Raw genomic sequence first — 19501 nt, forward strand, 5'->3', positions numbered from 1 at the left:
AATGGCTGCTGAATGTTCCAATTTCTAGGGGCACATCTCCACAGATTTGTGGGTACTGTGCTACTGCAATATTGAACTGATAAGCATCTTCCATTTAGTAACATGTTCTGCTCAGGCAACAATTGAAATCTGAATAACCTCAGGGTATTGTAGCCATTAGATTTGATTGTCTTGAAAGGAAAGGCTACCTTAACAACAAATTATTATAAAATAATACATTGTTCAATGCATAGTGCAGTACTCCTACATTAGAAAACAATGCATTGCCTCAGGAGGTCTGCTTATTCTAACTGAAATATTTAATATGAATGCGTGAGACCACGTCAAGGCAAAGGCCCCCAGAAAAACCTGGAGCTTAATTTATGTGTCAGTTGTTCAGACTTTGCTCTTTCTATCTAGATGCGAATTACATTACAAAAAATGCGACAACAACTCTTTGGGAATGAGGATGGAGTGATTGACAGCCAACAAACTCAAGAGATTAAGGTACTCTGAGCTACATTATTTGCATTTTCTGGTTTAAATGTTACTAAGTGTGAATCTCTGGACTGAGCACTATCCATAGACCATAAGATACAGGAGTAGGATTTGGCCACTTGGTCCATCACGTCTGCTCCGCCGTTCGATCATGGCTGATATGTTTCTCATCCCCACTCTCCTGCCATAACTCCTGATCTCCATATTAATCAAGAAATCTACTGTAAACAATTACCAGTGGGTTCCCGTACCGGTCTCCTCGAACAGGTACCGGAATGTGGTGACTATACGCTTTTCACAGTAACTTGTGACAATAAGCAATTATTATTATTATTTGTTCATATAAGAGCTTATTTTTAATCAAGCCACCTGGACAGTCAAATGGGTAATTGAGTTTTAACACGTGGCCAGCAGATTGGATTTCTCTTCATTGCAAATATGGCGGATGTAAGGTTGTTGGGGGCAGGCTTTGTAGCCACCTGCCCAGTCGCTTGCAAATTATTTTGGCGTTCCCCCAGTGATGGTTCCACCTGTACTATGGATTGTGTCATAGTATATGGGGTAGGATGATAGCTACAACAACAGTGTCGTGCCAACTGTTACCCAGGTGTAGGGCCTTGAAGGCTGACCGACCAAACCTGCAGGTGGAGGAGAGCGAGTCTGCCCCTTCAATTGAAGCCTCTTCCCTCAGTTCTAGCAAAGAATGGGTGCCAGCAAAACACGAGTGGAAGTAATATCCATCACCTTCTCAAGGTGGTCAACACAGAACTTGTGATGAATGATCCCATTCTGGTATTTATTAACTTATTTGAATGTGCTTTCAATGGCATCGCTTCCAGAGGGAAATGCAACATATGCAAAAACAGGCAGAAATCCAGCATAGACACATAGAAAATAGAAGCAGGGGGAGCCCATTCGGCCCTTCAAACTTGCTCCACCATTCATTGTGATCATGGCCAATCATCCAACTGAATAACCTAATCCTGCCTCCGCCCATATCCTTTGATCGCCTTCACCCCAAGTGCTGTATCTAACTGTTTCTTGCAAACATACCATGTTGTGGCCTCAACTACTTTCTGTGATAATGAATTCCACAGGCTTACCACTCTCTGAGTGTAGAGGTTTCTCCTCATCTCTGTCCTGAATGGTGTACCCCGTATCCTCGACCGAATCCCTGGTTCTGGACACACCCACCATCGGGAGCATTCTTCCTGCATCTAGCCTGTCTCGTCCTGTTCGAATTTTATCGGTTTCTATGAGATCCACCCTCATTCTTCTGAACTCCAGTGAATATACAATCCTAAACGACTCAATCTCTCCTCATATGTCCGTCCTGCCCTCCCAGGAATCAGTCTGGTAAATCTTCGCTGTGCTCCCTCTAGAGCAAGAACATCCTTCCTTAGATAAGGAGAGCAAAACTGCACATAATATTCCAGATGTGGTCTCACCAAGGCCCTGTATAATTCCAGCAAGACATCGCTGCTCCAGTACTCAAATCCTCTCGCGATGAAGGCCAACAAACTATTTGCCTCCTTTTTAAAAAAATGTATTTTATTCCATACTTATTCAAAAATATAAAAGCATATATAAATCAAAGAACATTCTCCACATCTCACAGTTCATGTCCCAAAGCCCTCCGCTGATCCCCTCAATTCTAACTTAATCTTCCCCAGCCGGAGAAAGTCGTACAGGTCCCCCAGCTAGGCCGCCATTCCAGCAGAGTCATCCGCTGGGCAACTAGAGAGGCGAAGGCCACAACGTTGGCCTTCCTTCCCTCCATTAGCTCCGGCATTTCTGACACCCCAAAAATCGCCACCATTGGGTCCGGCCGGGCCTCTACCCCCACAATCTTTGATAAAATCCCAAACACCTCCTCCCAGCATCTCTCCAATTTCTCACAGCCCAGAATATATGCGCGTGATTTGCTGGCCCTCGCCCACACTTCTCATACTCCTCTGCCACCCCCGGGAAGAGCCCACTCATCCTCGCCCGGGTCATATGCACCCTGTGCACCACCTTAAACTAAATCAAACTCATCCTCGCTCACGAGGAGGTTGAAATCACCCGGTGCATCGCCTCACTCCACACTCCCCATCCTATCTCCTCCCCCAGCTCCTCCTCCCATTTCTCCTTAATCCTCACCACCTGCGCTCCTCCCTGCTCCCCCAGCCACCCAGGGCAGTACGGTGGCGCAGTGGGTTAGCCCTGCTGCCTCACGGCGCTGAGGTCCCAGGTTCGATCCCGGCTCTGGGTCACTGTCCGTGTGGAGTTTAGGGGCTGGTTTAGCACACTGGGCTAAATAGCTGGCTTTTAAAGCAGACTAAGGCAGGCCAGCAGCACGGTTCAATTTCCGTACCAGCCTCCCCGAACAGGCGCCGGAATGTGGCGACTAGGGGCTTTTCACAGTAACTTCATTGAAGCCGACTTGTGACAATAAGCAATTTTCATTTTCATTTTCATATATATTCCCGATCTTACCCTTCCCTTCCATGTCCAGGAGCAGCAACAGCTCCAATAGGGTGTATTCTGGCAGCTTGGAAAACCCTCTCCATTACTTTCACACAAAGACCCTTACTTGCATATACCTGAACTCGCTTCCCTTCAGCAGCTCCACCCTCTCCCGCAGCTCTTCCAGACTTGTAAACCTCTTCCAGGTATAGACCCCTCGCCCTCACCAGCCTCACCTAACTCCACTTCCTATACATGTCACACGTCTCCCCTGGTTTGAACCCATGTTTCTCACACAACAGTCCATCCTGGAGTGTCTCCTCAACTAGTTCCAACCCTAATCGTGGACTGTACCACCGGGCTCTCCGTGTATCTCCTCGGTGCCAGCGGTATTAGCACCATCACCATGACACTCAGGCTGGACCCCGTACAGGATTACTCCTCCATCCTAACCCATTTTACCCCCTCTCCTTCCTACTATTGCCTCACCTTCTCCACATTTGCCGCCCAATAATAATGCAGTAGATTTGGTAATGCCAACACCCCCTTTCTGCCTCTGCCTCTGTAGCAGGGCCCTCTTCACCCTAGGTTACTTTAAAAAAAAATAATCTTTATTGTCACAAGTAGGCTTACATTAACACTGCGATGAAGTTACACCCCCCATATAAACTCCAAAATTGCTGCATCCAGTTTCCGGAAAAAGGTCTTCGGAATGAAGATCAGGAGGATCTGGAATACAAATAGGAACCTTGGCAGTACATCTATTTTTACCACCTGGACCCTTCCCGCCAGTGTCAGGTGTAATGTATCCCATCTCCTAATGTCCTCCCTTACCTCCTCCACCAACTTTGTTAGATTCCAGTTGTGCATCGTCACCGACTCCCCCGTCACCTAAACCCCCAAATACCTGAACTTGTCCCTGGAAACTCTAAATGGCACCACGCCCCAATTGGCTGCCCGACCTGCCTCATTCACCGGAAACACCTCACTTTTTCTGACATTCCGCTTATAGCCTGAGAAGCCCAAGACCTCGCTAGCATCTACATAATTCTCTCTATACTCTCCAATGGATATGAACAGCAGCAGGTCGTCTGCATACAGTGACACCCGGTGTTCCCTACTCCCCCTCACAATCTCCTGCCACTCCTAAGGGCCTTTGGCAAGGGCTCTATCGCCAGGGCGAACAGCAGCAGTGACAGCAGTCAGCTCGAAGCTCCGTGCACTCTAGTTTATCCGTACGCTCGCCAGCGAGGCCACGTATAGCAGACGCACCCATGCCACAAACATTGGCCCAACCCAAAACATTCCCAGAACCTCGAACAGGTACCTCCACTCCACCCCGTCGAAAGCGTTCTCCGCATCCATAGAGACCACTACCTCTGGTACCTGTCCCTTCGATGGGGTTATGATCACATTTAACAACCTGTTGCTGCGACACATCAGGGAGGGGGAGAGGTACCTGGACACTGTGTCGCAGGAGACAGTCACACCCGTTCGATTAACTACATTGAAATTGGCCAGTGGTCAGGGACAGGAGGGTGTAGCTGTGAGTGAGGTAGGTAGAGGGATCTAGCAGGAAGGGTTGCAGGAGCCTCAGCCCTTGACCCTGTCCAACAGGTTTGAGATTCTTGCTCCCTGTGTGGAAGGGAACGGAACTGCAGGGAGGATCAGCAAACTGAACAAGATGCCGTGGTACAGGAAGCCGTTCAAGTTGGGGGGAGAGAAACAAAATGTTGTCCTAACTGGGGTGTGATGAATGATATCTGAATACATATGTGCCTTTAATGCGTAGGCCCCTTTAAGACTGGCTTTGGAACCCTGGGGGACTCCGCCTCCGGCACTGCCCCCAGGAAGCTGTATATAAGGTTACGTTCAGTAGGCAGCGTGCAGTGAGCACACTTCTCAGCAGCTGTCTGGTTTTCTGGTTATTAAAGCCTTTGTATTATCAAACTCCTCTCCTGAGCCGTAATTGAGGGTATCTCATGGGGGCAGTATTGTTAGGAGTACTGACACAGTTCTCTCAGACCAGGATTGAGAGTCCCAAATGTTCTGTTGCCTACCTGGTGCTTGGATTTGGAATTTCTCACCTGGGCTGCAGCAGAACTTGGATTGGGAGGATAAAGATCCAGTTGTTGTTTTCCACATGGGTACATCGACATAGGTAGAACAAAGACAGAGGTTCTGCTAAGGGTGTATAAACAGCTAGGAGCTAAATTAAAAAGCAGAACCTGAGCCACAAACAAATTGGCATAACATCAATAAGATTAATAATCTTGTGTCACAAGTAAGTTTACATTACACTGCAATGAAGTTACTGTGAAAATCCACTAGTCACCACACTCCGGCACCTGTTCGGGTACACTGAGGGAGAATTCAGAATGTCTAATTCACCTAACAAGCACATCTGTCTGGACTTGTGTGGGAAAACCAGAGCACATGGAGGAAACGCACGCAGACACAGGGAGAACGTGCAGACTCCGCACAGATAGACCCAAGCCAGGAATCGAACCTGGGTCTCAGGCACTGTAAAGCAACAGTGCTAAGGCAAGGCTCAAAGAGTGATGTGGGAGAAATGTGTTTGAATTCATGGGACATTGGCACCAGTAGTGGGGAAGTGGGGACATGTTTCGATGGGGCGATCTTCATCTGAATCATGCTGGGACCAGAGTCCTGGTGAATCGCATAACTATGGTTGTAGATAGGGCTTTAAACTAATTAGTGGGGGGGGGGGGGATTCAGTTGCATGGAAAATTAGAAAATCCAAGTTAAAGGAGAAGGTAGAAGTGCAGGTTAATGACGAGGACTTTAAATTAGTTAAAGGGATCGAGGGCTCAGGAAAGTTTAGTGAAGTTTCCAGAACAAGTAATAGAACAGAGAGTCTGGAAGGTGGCAAGAATCTAACATTTAAGCAGAGCAAAAAAGGTGGCAAATATGAAAAGGGAGGTCAATGCAGGACTGAGCGTGTTGTACCTTAATGCACGCAGTGCACAAAACAAGCTAAATGAGCTTGTTGCGCATCTTGAAATTGGCCAGTACGATGTTGTGGCCGTCACAGAGATGTGGCTTCAAGGGGATCAGGGCTGGATCTAAATATCCAAGGATATGTGTGCTATCGAAAGAACAGACAGATAGGCAGAGGGGGCAGGGTTGCATTGTTAGTAGGGAATTAAGTTAAATCGATAGCAAGGAGCGATATAGGATCAAAAGGCATAGAATCTGTGTGGGTAGCGTTGAAGAATCACAAAGGAAAAAAGGCCCTGATAGTAGTTAAGCACAGGGCCCCTAGCAGTAGTCCCGCACCCAACATTTTTCACTGTGGCCCTGTTTGGATTTGGCTCTTGGTTTCTTTGCCTATCACTTTTCTTATTCCCTTCTCTGCTTTTTTGTTTTTCTCCTTGATTCCCCCTCCTCTGACTCCTTGCATAGATTCCCATTCCCCTGCCTTTTTAGTTTAAACCCTCCCCAGCCACTCTAGCCAATACTTCCGCTAGGACATCAGCCTCTCTCCTACCCGGGTGTAATCCATCCAGTTTGTACTGGTCCCACCTCCCCCAGAACCGGTCCCAATGCTCCGGGAATCTGAAATCCTCCCCCTCACATCATCTCTTCAGCTACATATTCATCCAATGTATCCTGTTATTTTTACTCTGACTATCGCGTGGCACTGGTAGTAATCCGGAGATCACTAGCTTAGAGGTCTGACTTCTCAACTTTCTTCCTAACTCCCTATATTCTGCTTTTAGGACCTCATCCCATTTTTTACCTCTGCCATTTGTAGCAATGTATACCACCCTCCCCCTCCAGAATGTCCTGTAATCGCTCCGAGATATCCTTGACAATAGCACCCGGGAGGCAACATACCATCCTGGAGACCCGTTTGTGGCCACAGAAATGCCTGTCTATTCTCCTTACAATTAAATCCCTATAACTATTGCATTCTCACACTTCTTACTCCTCCCCTCTGCAGCAGAACCAACTGTGGTGCGATGAATTTGTCTGTTGCTGCTTTCCCTTGAGAGGTCATTCCCCTCAACAGTATCCAAGACAGTATATCTGTTTTGCAGGGGAATGGCCACAGGAGATTCCTCCACTGCCTGCCTAGCTCTCTTGCTCTGCGTTGTGGTCACCCATTCCCTGCCTACCTGTGGAATCTGAGCCTGCAATGTGACCACGTCTCTAGACGTGCTATCCACAACATTCTCCACCTCACAGATACTTACAGTGTCCCCAGCTTCCGCTCCAGCTCCAAAGCCTGGCTCCCAGGAGCTGCAGCTGGAGACACTTCCTGCACATATGCTGGCCCATGGGTACTGAAAATGTTCTTGGCTTCCTACATAGAACAAGAGGAGCAATCTATGCTTTGCGCTCTCCTGCCATGACTTACGTCTTTAAATTAAACCTTTGGAAGATGCTTGATATTAGATTATATTCAATTCTCTATGGCTCATCTTTCCTTGCCCTTGTTTTATAGCCCTTACAGGTTATAAACCACAAAAAGTATTTTCAAACAATAAGTGATAAAAGTTTTAAAGGCTTACCGACTTTATCCACCACTCACCAATCAGCGCTTGTAGACTCACCTGCTGCAGCAGGGCAAGACCACTCTGAAGATTTAAAAAGTTACAAAGCAAGGAGGAGAAGCAAAAAATATCTATTCCCGTTCTGTATCGAATTCTCACTCTTTCAAATAATAAATTTCCATCCAACTTTCCACCGCTTGTTGACACACTTCCATGCTACTGTAGACTAAACAGAGAGAAAACTTTTCGAATGTGCCATGGCTGGGCCATTAGTCTGTACGGAGTTAGCTGGTTTTAGTCAAAGCAGCAATAGGTGGGGTTATTGTTGACCACATATCCTGGGATAGGGGAAGGAAAAATCTGCCAAGATCCAGTTGATCATAACTCAATGACCTCTGTTGGAAAGGGTGTGTTTGCATGTAGACTTTGATTGAGGACATTTAGGTTGATATACTTCAGGGCAGAACAACCTACAGTACACCAACCCTATAGATGAAGAAAGATCGCTTGGTCAGTAAAGAATGAAATAACTTGCACTGATATAGCCTTACAGGAAACTTCAGTCAGACGTAGTATCTTTCAGATGAGACATTAGACTAAGGCGGTCTCAGGCAGAGGTAAATGATCCCTTGGCATTAATTTGCAGAGGAGCATAGGAGTGGCTCATGTTGTTCCCTTGAGTAACAACACTAAAATAGATTGAAATGAGAGCTGACTAGTGATGATTTAAATTGAGGCTCACCACACCTCAGGCGAGGGGCAAGATTGAGATGGCAGGGCCTTCATGAATAACCTCAGTGGGTATAGGAATTGAAGCTGTGCTGTTGGCATTGCTCCGGATCACAGGCCAGCAATCTAACAGGCAACTGGTCGAACCGACCCCCGAAATTATCTGCCCATTTTCGCACTTCTCGTTGTTGGAATTTGCTGTGTATACACTTTCAAAATACTGTATTGGCTGGAAAGTGTTTTGGGATGCCCTGAAGTTGTGAAAGGTGCTATACAAATGCAAGTCTTTCATTCTTTTGTTGGAACTATAATATCATTATTGTATGAAACCTTTTTTGAGTTGATACAGTGCTCTGGAACACATTCCAGAGCGTGACTGTACAAACACATTGTCTGACTCATTCACTGATACTGCCCAGTGATAACTTTACCCTGAGTGAGACATCAGTTGTTCACAATGCCCCACCTAACATGATACATTTTGTTATAATCCTTCAAGTGTTTCTTTATACTATTGTACTGTGATAATGGTAATATCACTAGCTATTTTGGTAGCGATTGCTCAGCCGTCTACTACATTTACTAAATAATTTTGATAGGAATTTCAAAAGGCTCTGACATTAAATCATGAACACTTAACACATTCACGTGAAATTCTTCCATCTTCTATTTTAGCAGAAGAATTTAACTCTTTAAAATAACTGGGTGAATCACTATTAAAATAGTGAACAGAGTGGAATTTGGAAAAACATGCAGTTCTCTTTTCCAGTTCAATGCTCGGGAAATTTTCAAGTAAAATTATGGTTCATTTTAGTGCTGTATTCTGATATTCCATGCGACAGGTTAATTATTTCAAATCTATTTTCCATGTCGATGTAATTGTTCATGTGATGTAAGATTTTATACATCAACAAAGTAGCAAGAGGGTGATTTTTAAAATTATTTTCACGGGGCATGGGTGTCACTGGTGAGGCCAGCATATATTTTTAATTGCCCATCTCTAATTGCCCCTTGTGAAAGTGACAGCCAGCTGCCTTCATAGAACCATATAATCATAGAAAGGTTACGGTGCAGAAAGAGGCCATTCAGCCCATCATATCTGTGTCGGCCAAAAAAAAGAAAAATGAAATGAGCCTCTCATTTTAATCCCACTTTCCAGCACATGGCCCACAGTAGTTTTGGTTTTATTGTCACATGTACCGAGGTACAGTGAAAAGTATTGTTTTGCATACAGTCCAGTTGGATCGTTCCATACATGAAAAATATAGGACATATGTTAGATACACAATGTAAATACAGAGACACAAATATTGGGTGAAGCACACAGGAGTGCAGTACTACTCAAAGAAGATGTGTGATTAGATCAGATCAGTCCATAAGAGGGTCATTTAGGAGTCTGGTAGCAGCCCACCACTGTGTTTCGGCCATTAGCACCATTAAGGGAGATTAAGACCTGTTGAGGCTTTCCTTTGTTAACTGGAACAAGCTCACTGTCCCTGACCACTGTTACTTTGAAATGGCTGCAAGGCATCATGTGACTATCTGAACCATTTTGTCATCTCAGCCATTGTCCATTTTGAAAAAGCACAAAAAGATTACTTTATAAAATAGTCCAGCTGATGAACTTAGAGATATTTTTATCTTTAATTTCTGGAGTGGGGAAAAATAAAACTTAAAAGCACAACAAGATTACATTTACACAGTTAACAGTATGTCTACAAACATTTCCTCCAAGATTTCTGCTTAATTAACTCAGAGCTAAACATCACTTTTAGGCAACAGTCCTCATATATTTTAATCTATAAAGATTCCAGTAACATTACCATAAATCTGACGTTGCTAAAGGGGAGGTCTTACACAGCTTTGCTATCTCTTTCATTCGATACTGGGAGCCAAAGCTTGTTTTAAAGCCTTGCAGACACGAACACTTTTCTCTGAGGTAGATGGCAGCTGCTTCTTTGCAGGTCTGTTTCCAGCACATGCTGCTTCAGAACCTTATAACTGCATCTACCAATACAATCTTCATCTCTCTTTAAATACAACTTTTCTCTTCCATTTTTAACTCAAAATTTGAAGATCATGAAGGTACAAGCAAATAAGGGCTTTATTGGAAAGATGTTCACTCTACAGGCTGTTAGGATAGACTGGACATTTGCTCATGCAAACTGCTGATGACATCATCAATACATCACGTGATTGGATTCTTAAAGTGACCTTGTTCCAATTAGGAACAACCATGAAACACAATATAATGTTAACGATCAAAATTTTCTATATGAACAATTAATAAACACAACATTCAATAAGTTAGATGTTTTGGATTACATTGATTTCTGTGTGGTTGTTGGCGAACCTCAGGGATTTGCTTTCTCGTGTTGACTGCATCCTTTGTTTCTTTTTGGTTCAGTTTGGACGTCGCCTGTAATTGTCACAACAAGAGTTGACATAATGTTCAGAGCTTGACTCGATGTTGAAGTGTCCTCAGCTGGGTACTGTCTTCCACAGTTGTTTCTCGTATTGTCAGGTTCTCAGGAATGTCTAGGTCTTCACTTGGCACAGTTTGTTGCAGACTCTCGGTTGACTCTGTCTCTGGCAAACTAGTTCTAGTTGCTAAAAGTTCATCAGCATGTCTTCGCAACACTACATTGTCCTGAGTTTGAATGGTGGAGGAGACCAGTCCTAACTGTGCTAAGACGATGGCAGATATCCAATCTCATGGGTGGTATAATTCCTTGCCAATACTCCCTGACCTTTCTGAAAAACACGACGTTTAGTCCTGTTGTCATGTCGCAAAACTTGGCTTTTCTGTTTCCTCCCCAACAATTTCTCTTGTCATAGAAGGCTTCAGCAAACCAAACTCTGTGCGTAACTGACATTTTACCATGAGTAATGCCGGAGGGCCTTGGGTTGTAGAATGTGTTGTATTCCTGAATATCATCAGGAATTAGCTCAGTCATTTAGACAATGATCCTTGCTCACGAGTTACCTTCAATGAATTCTTCATTGTCCTTTTTGTCAGTCCAATTGATTGACAATATTTTATCGTGTATGTCCTTGCTGACAACAGCAATGCCCATCTCTGCATCCAGCTCACTGCTAGAGATTAAATACCGGTATGCGGCCCAAGTATTGTTGTCAGTGGTCGATGACCCGTTAGTAAAGTAAATTTCCTTCCATGTAGGTATTGGTAAAAACATTTGATTTCAATGATGCCTAGAGCTTCCTTCTCTATCTGTGCATAGTTCGTTCTACTTTCATGGATCTTTATGCAAACGCTTTTGGCTTCACTTCACCATTGGGCATTATGTGTGAAAGCACTGCTTCCACCCCATAAGGCAATGTGTCACAACCCAATTGCAAGGGTAACTTCAGATCAAAGTGTGTCGGGACTTCTAACTTTAGACGTGCCTCTTTTGCTTTTATAGAGGTCTTGTTGCACTGATCCACCACTTACATTTTCTGTTTTGATAAAATAAGTTGTATAAAGGCTAGATGTGGGACACCTTCCATAATTGTTTAATAAACCCAATAATGATCGGAGTTGATTTACATTGTGAGGTACAGACGCCTCAGTTATGGCTTTTACTTTTGAAGGCAATTTGTGCAGTCCCTTTGCATCAATGATGTGCCCCCAGGTATTCAATAGAAGATTTGAAGAAATCACAATTATTCTTTTGTACTCGTAATCTGTAATCTGATCTTCTAGTCTCTGGAGTGTGGCATCTAAACTTTGAAGATGCTTTTCTTAATTCTTTCCAGTAATGAAGCTATTATCTAAATCAGTGTTTTTTTAAAAACAATTTCCCGGGACCCACATTTTCCAACTGGCTGACGTTTGGGACCTACATCACGTTCCCTTACCTGTAATGTGACAGGTGAGCCAACTTGAACCCCACAATCTCGCCCCAATCAGATTCATAGGAGGAGAGGGCAATCTGTATATCAGGTTCAGAATTCAGCTGGTTCCTTTGTACCATCTTCACCTTTGTGAGAATGGAAAATCCAACCGAGCACATTTGGGTCATTGTGAAGAGCAATAGCAACAAAATGCTTGCTTTACTCAGCACTCAATATTCCTGGGAGCTGACAGTCCAGAATGCTGCCAACCTCATGCACATCTGAAATGTTTTTAATGTTTGGTCACAGGTCAGATGGAGCAGCTCAGACTGCTCTTTGCACTCAGCTGTAAGTTAATAATTGACTCTGGCGTCTCAAACTCAAATGGACTTTTCACTCACCTCTCCCCTTTCAAAATCTGAATTTTCTCCTCTGGAAAATAGCGAAAGTTGATCAGCGCATTCAGATATGACTGAATAAGGCTTTTCGGTCTATTCACAGTTCCCTTACTAACATTCCCTTACTTTCTCACAGTGCCGAAAGTAATCACCATACTTTCCTTGCAATTTGAGTTCAGTTCGTGAGCCGTGTCTAATGTTGCAAGCAGAATAAATCCCTCTGCAACGGTGTGGGGCATTTTCTTTACAGCTACGCAGTAATCTACCATAGAAGAAGCTAATTGTACTTTGTCATTCAATATTAAATTTCTGCTGTGGACTTCAGCTGATGATTTCAGTTTTCTTTACATCCTTTGAAAAAAACTCAAGAGGTTTGTCCCTCAGCTTGCAATGCTTAGTCTTCAGAAGCCTTTGCAGTTTTTAGGGTGTTAAACTCCGATTCGCCAATGCTTTCCTGTATATAAAACACTATTGTCCCTCAGCTTGCCATGCTTAGTCATCAGAAGCCTTTACAGTTTTTAGGGTGTTAAACTCTTATTTGCCAATGCTTTCCTGCATATAAAATACTATTGGTTAACAGAATTATACTTCAAGAAATCATCTTTATACGGCTTTGTTCCAGATTTAAGTTTCCTCTTGTAGAATGTTCACCAGAGGACCTAGAGCTCTGTGCAGAGCTAACACCTTGCACTGATCTGTCCTGTTGTGGACTCTCCTGGGCAGCTCTGTCCAGCAGATTCCAATGTGAAATCCTATCTAGTAGTTAGACTGCCTATTTGCGGCTCTCGCTGTCTCTTTCTTGCAAGTGAAAGAATCCGCCCCAAAAGCCGGTACCTACGGGGTACTTGACACCAAGTAAACATGCAAGACGTGCTGACCTGCTCACTGTTGCCATTTATGGTCAGAGACGGCGCAGTTGATTATACAGCTGGTCTCAGTCTACGTACCATTAGCGACTGATGTGCACAGCGAGAAGCAACTCAATCAATCGGGAACACCGCAACCCTTAACTCCGTGACCCTTCTGACACCAGCCTGTGACCCACGGGTCACAACCCGTACTTTAAAAAACTCTGGTCTAAGAAGCACTAGATTCTTCCTAGTCCGCTTAGAATTTGATCCATGGCACATTAGAACAATACAGTTACGGACGTGATGCCTTTTACATTTGAATAGCCGTTGTGTGTCACAATTGTCAAATATTGTTGGGAATCTGGATCCACATTTATCTGGAACCAACCCAGCAATTAAAGGCAGAGTATGCTGCTCTGCACACGGTATTGGAATGATAGTGACTTTAAAATCGCCTCTTTTGCGTATTGAACCATCTTTCTTCAATACAGGTAGTATCGGCGTGGCACAATCACTTACATTAATGGATTTGAGGACTTCACTCACTTACATTAATGGATTTGAGGACCAACCTCTCTAATTTTGCCTTGACCTCAGGCCTGATGGCGTACAGTACTGACCTAGCCTTTAAGAATCTTGCTTGGCTTTCATTCTTAATCTTTAGCGTGACTGAGATCTTGCTCATGCTCTCCATTAAAGACAATGACTTGTTTCTTTAATAATCTTTGGCAGATTTGCTTCAGACTCTAACATGAGATTCACCTCAGCCCAGCTGGGCTTGATTCTTTCCAGCCAGGTTCTCCCTTTAGGACCTTTAACGATGTGCAGGGCCAAATATACGGTCTGTCTGTTTAGCTGTCATTTACCTCGATACGGCCCCTCAATGAAACCACTTCCCCAGTAGAGGTTTTTTGAATTACCTTTGCAGGTTTTAAGGCAATATGTTGATCATACATTCATAAGCTATAGGAGCAGAATTAGGCCATTCGGCCCATCGAGTCTACTCCGCCATTCTATCATGGCTGGTATGTTCCTCTTCTGTTATCTACAATACTACAGACCAAGGACTGGATTACAAAATCAGCCAGAGCATCTCCTCCATGGAACACATGACCCAGGAGCAAGAGTAAACAATTTAGCCTCCCGAGCCTAAATACCTTCAATGTGATCATGGCTGATCCAATCATGGCCTCAACTCCACTTTCCTGCCCATTCTCCATAACCCTTCAACCCATTACCAATTAAAAATCTGTCTAATTCCTCCTTAAATTTACTCACTGTCCCAGCATCCACCACACTCTGAAGTAGCGAATTCCACAGATTCACAACCATTTGGGAGAAGTAGTTCCTCCTCAAATCTGTTTTAAATTTGCTACCTCTTATTCTAAGATTATGACCTCTCATTTTAGAATGGCCTCATCTCCGAATCTATCTATATCCATTTGTCAGGTTCTTATTCCCTCATTGCAACCTGCTGTCCAACCTATTTTTATGTCATCCACAAATTTGGCTGTAGAACCTTCTATCCCTGTATCTAAGTTGTTAATAAAGATTGTAAATAGCTGGGGCCCAAGGACCGAACACCACGGCACCCCACTAATTACATCTTGCCATCCAGAAAAAGACCCATTTGTCCCAACTCTCTGACTCCTGTCTGTCAGTCAGTCTTCTATCCAAGCTAATAAGTTACTCCTAATCCCATGTGATCTCACCTTGTGAATTAACCTTCTGTCCAGCACCTTATCAAACGTCTTCTGGATGTCCAGCCATACTACACTTACAAGATCCCGATTATCCACCTTACTTGATACAGCCTCAATGAACTCTAGCAAATTAGTCAAACATAATTTTCCGTTTATAAAACCATGCTGACCCTGATGGGTAGTGCTTTGGCTTTCCAAATGTCCTGATATTATGTCCTTGATAATTGATTCTAACAATTTTCCAAAAACAGATGTTAAACTAACTGGTCTGTAATTTCCCGCATTATACCTCCCCCTCTTTTTGAATAAAGGTGTTACGTTAGCACTCCGTCTAAGTCCTTAACGGGAATCGCGCCATGCCGGTTGGCGCCCCCCCCCCGGCGATTCTCCGGCGCGGATGGGCCGAAGTCCCGCTGCTGGAATGCCTGTCCCGCCGGCGTGGATTAAACCACCCATTGTCTTCGATTAAGCCGGTCCGCTTTAACCGTGGTGTCACTTTTGAACTTAAGATGAGTTTCCCAGCTTATATTTGTGCCATTGCTAAACCTGCCCGTTTGCACTTTCTGGACATTGTCTGACTTTGCCCCTATTTTAGCTTCTCTGCTGCTGAAACCTTCATTCACACTAGACTTGACTAGCCTAACACACTTCTGGCTGGTCTCCCAAATGTCTCTTGTGCATCTCCAATCTTAATTGCTCCATCATCGGTGGCTGGATCTTCAGTTGCCTCGACCCCAAGCTCTGGAATTCCTTTCATGCACCTCTCTGCCCGTCTTTCTTTCTATAAGACATTCCTTAAAGCTATCTTTTTGGTGATTTGATCTAATATCTCTTTATGTGGCTCAGTATCATATTTTGGGATACATTATACATTTTAAAGGCACTATTTAAATACAAGTCGTTGTTTTATAGAGGCCAGCTATGGAATCATCTGAAGTTAATGAATCTGAGCCTTGTGTGGTCGACCTCTGTTCCAAGTATCGCCAGACCCTGGATCAGATCAAAGCAAAGGATGCCCAGCTCCGTGCTATTCAATGGGAAAACAAGGAACTATTAATAAAGGTATGGAATATTAATCATTTTGACAGACATTTTGTTGTAATGGAAAGCCAAGGTGACTGCAGGTCTAGAACACATAATCTAAATTGATTGCTGAGTGCAACATAGAGGAAGTGCAGTATTGTTGGATGGCTATCAAACTGTAGTCTTGTCTGCCTATGTATTTGGGAGTTAAAGATGCCATGGTTCTCGTACAGCCATGGTCAATTTTCCCTCCCAACCAACATCACCAAAAACAAAAAAATCAGACTAACCGTTCACAGTGATCAAACAAAATGCAATGTGGAAAAGTGTGAGGTTATGCACTTTGGAAGGAGGAATTTAGGCATAGACTATTTTCTAAATGGGGAAATGCTTCGGAAATCAGAAGTACAAAGGGACTTGGGAGTCCTTGTTCATGATTCTCTTAAGGTTAATGTGCAGGTTCAGTCAGAAGTTAAGAAGGCAAATGCAGTGTTGTCATTCATGTCAAGAGGGCTAGAATACAAGAGCAGGGATGTACTTCTGAGGCTGTATAAGGCTCTGGTCAGACCCCATTTGGAATATTGTGAGCAGTTTTGGGCCCCCTGTTTAGCACAGGGCTAAATCGCTGGCTTTGAAAGCAGACCAAGGCAGGCCAGCAGCACGGTTCGATTCCCGTAACAGCCTCCCTGAACAGGCGCTGGAATGTGGTGACTAGAGGCTTTTCACAGTAACTTCATTTGAAGCCTACTTGTGACAATAAGCAATTTTCATTTAATTTCATTTCATTTCTTATCTAAAGAAGGATGTGCTGGCCTTGGAAAGGGTCCAGAGGAGGTTCACAAGAATGATCCCTGGAATGAAGAACTTGTCGTATGAGGAACGGTTGAGGAGCCTGGGTCTGTACTCATTGGAGTTTAGAAGGATGAGGGGGGATCTTATTGAAACTTACAGGATACTGCGAGGCCTGGATAGAGTGGACGTGGAGAGGATGTTTCCACTTGTAGGAAAAACTAGAAGCAGAGGACACCATCTCAGACTAAAGGGACGATCCTTTAAAGCAGAGATGAGGAGGAATTTTTTCAGCCAGAGGGTGGTGAATCTGTGCCGCAGAAGGCTATGGAGGCCAAATCACTGAGTGTCTTTAAGACAGAGAAAGATAGGTTCTTGATTAATAAGGGGATCAGGGGTTATGGGGAGAAGGCAGGAGAATGGGGAAGAGAAAATATCTGTCATGATTGAATGGCGGAGCAGACCCGATGGGTCGAGTGGCCTAATTCTGCTCCTATATCTTTTACAGATTTTTTTTTAACAGATATCTTATGGTCTTATTTCATTAATTGTAAGAAGAACCTTGTGCAAAATGAGTGCATGCCTGCTATACTTCAGCATACTTTAAAGTAATTTATTGTATGAGAGACTTTTCTGAGATATGATAATATGCCAAATAAATATGTATTCCTTCCTGTATTATTCAACTAGGGGACAATCATATTATTGTTCCATAATTCTGCTGTTCTGCAAAAATTACAGGATCTTTTTATAATAACTATTTTAACTACAAATCTATTCTAGTTTGCACTGTGCCATTTGAAGTCAATGCACTCCACATATGCAATACAGCTTTGTTTTCAAAAGTATGACATGAATCTTTTGGATTCATTGCTAATTGCCCAGAATCAGTATCCATCAAATTTCCATTCTTAAGGTAAACCATACACACTTTTCAATCTGAAATAGAAACAGCATTTGCTGAAAACAAACAGCAGGTCAGCAAGCAGCTGAAAGAAGAAAAACAATTCTTGTTCAGAAACGGAAGGAGGTACACAGTGAATTTTTTGTTTCCCATTCTTAGATAATTTACTGCAAATCTCTGGTGCGAACCTCATGCAAGATATTGTAATAGGTCCACACCCAGAAGAATGGGAAAATATTATATGTGCATTGTGAGTGTCAATAGAAGTTATTGTAAAACATTTGTGAATTCAGCTGCCATAATCTATATCCAGATATGAAAATGTTAGACCTATCACTAATATCATATTTTTATGGCAGCCTAGAAATCGGAGACAATTTTCCAGGTATGTGGCTTCTGGTGGGAACCTTGTCTTCCATCTGTTCATAATTGAAAATTGCCCCTGTAGCCTCAGAGAAAACCTGATGGGGAATATCTCAATATGTTTGGTGGAAGATCTACCAACACCTGCCAGCTCAGGACTTGCTATATGTTGGCATGTGATTTTACACTGTCAGAGGAGTTGTTCATGGAGATGAAGATTATGAAATAGTCAGAGAATAGGCATATTTCTAATCTTATGGTTGGATGTTAATGAGGCAGAAAATGGTTGTGTTAGGCCTACCTCCCTGTGAAGGTGTTGGCGAGCCACCTCCTTGAACCTCTGCAGCCCACCTGATGTAGGTACACCCACAGTGCTGCTGGGGAGGGAGTTCCAGGAATTTGACCCAGTGACAGTGAAGGAACGGCGATGTACTTCCAAGTCAGGATGATGACTGACTTGGAGGGGAACTTGCAGGTGGTGGCGTTCCCTTGCACCTGCTTCCTTTGTCCTATTAGGTGGTAGAGGTCACGGGTTTGGAAAGTGCTGTCTTCATATCACAGACAGTGTCGCTTCCCCTCTGTCATTTAGCTCCTATGTCTATGCCTGGATTAACTTTCTGATGAGTTCTGGAGCTCAGTGATTCTGTTGGAATTTGAATTGAGCATATTGTGAGACAGGCGACATGTGTCAGCTGAACTGGGTAAATTGGGATTTTAGAATATTGAAGGAAGATAGGGACAGGACGGGCCCATTTAGCCTTCACACTTTTCTCCCATTCAGTTAGGTCGTGGCTGGTTTGTGTTGGAGCCTGCTCCCAGCCCCCTATTCTCCCGCCCCGGGGGGCTAGGAGCGGCGTCGCGTATTTTACGTGTGCTGGTCCTTGGCGCCGCGTAAAAAGCGACGCCACGTCAATGACGCGGCCGGCGTCGCGTAAGTGACGTCACCCGCGCATGCACGGTTGCCGTCCTCCCCGAGGCCGCCCCGCAAGAAGGTGGCGGATGGATCTTGCGGGGTGGCGGAGGAAAGGAGGTCCTCCTTTAGCGAGGCCGGCCCGCCAATCGGTGGGCACTGATCGCGGGCCAGACCCCATCGGAGGCCCCCCCGGTGCAGGAATGCCTCTCCCCCCCACAGGCCGCACCCCCAGCGTTCCCGCACAGATCCCGCTGGCAGCGACCAGGGGCGAGATTCTCCGACCCCCCGCCGGGTCGGAGAATCGCCGGGGGCTGGCGTGAATCCCGCCCCCGCCGGTTGCCGAATTCTCCGGCACCGGATATTCGGTGGGGGCGGGAATCGCGCCGCGCCGGTTGGCCCCGCGATTCTCCGGCCCGGATGGGCCGAAGTCCCGCTGCTAAAATGCCTGTCCCGCCGGCTTAGATTGAACCACCTACCTTACCGGTGGGACAAGGCGGCGCGGGCGGGCTCCGGGGTCCTGGGGGGGGCGCGGGGCGATCTGGCCCC

The 19501-nt window shown here is 44.6% G+C and overlaps 1 protein-coding gene across 2 annotated transcripts in view; it reads left to right on the plus strand.

Annotated features, from left to right (window-relative positions):
- LOC140409169 (coiled-coil domain-containing protein 68-like) overlaps positions 1-19501 on the plus strand; it is an 80856-nt gene that overhangs the window by 14934 nt on the left and 46421 nt on the right. For both annotated transcript variants that reach the window (XM_072497394.1, XM_072497395.1), the window contains exons 3-4: positions 400-486; positions 15876-16025. In XM_072497394.1, coding sequence (XP_072353495.1) covers positions 400-486; positions 15876-16025 — 237 coding nt within the window. The remainder of the gene's footprint in view (positions 1-399; positions 487-15875; positions 16026-19501) is intronic.

Source organism: Scyliorhinus torazame, chromosome 3 (assembly GCF_047496885.1).
Source record: "Scyliorhinus torazame isolate Kashiwa2021f chromosome 3, sScyTor2.1, whole genome shotgun sequence".
Taxonomy (NCBI): Eukaryota; Metazoa; Chordata; class Chondrichthyes; order Carcharhiniformes; family Scyliorhinidae; genus Scyliorhinus; species Scyliorhinus torazame.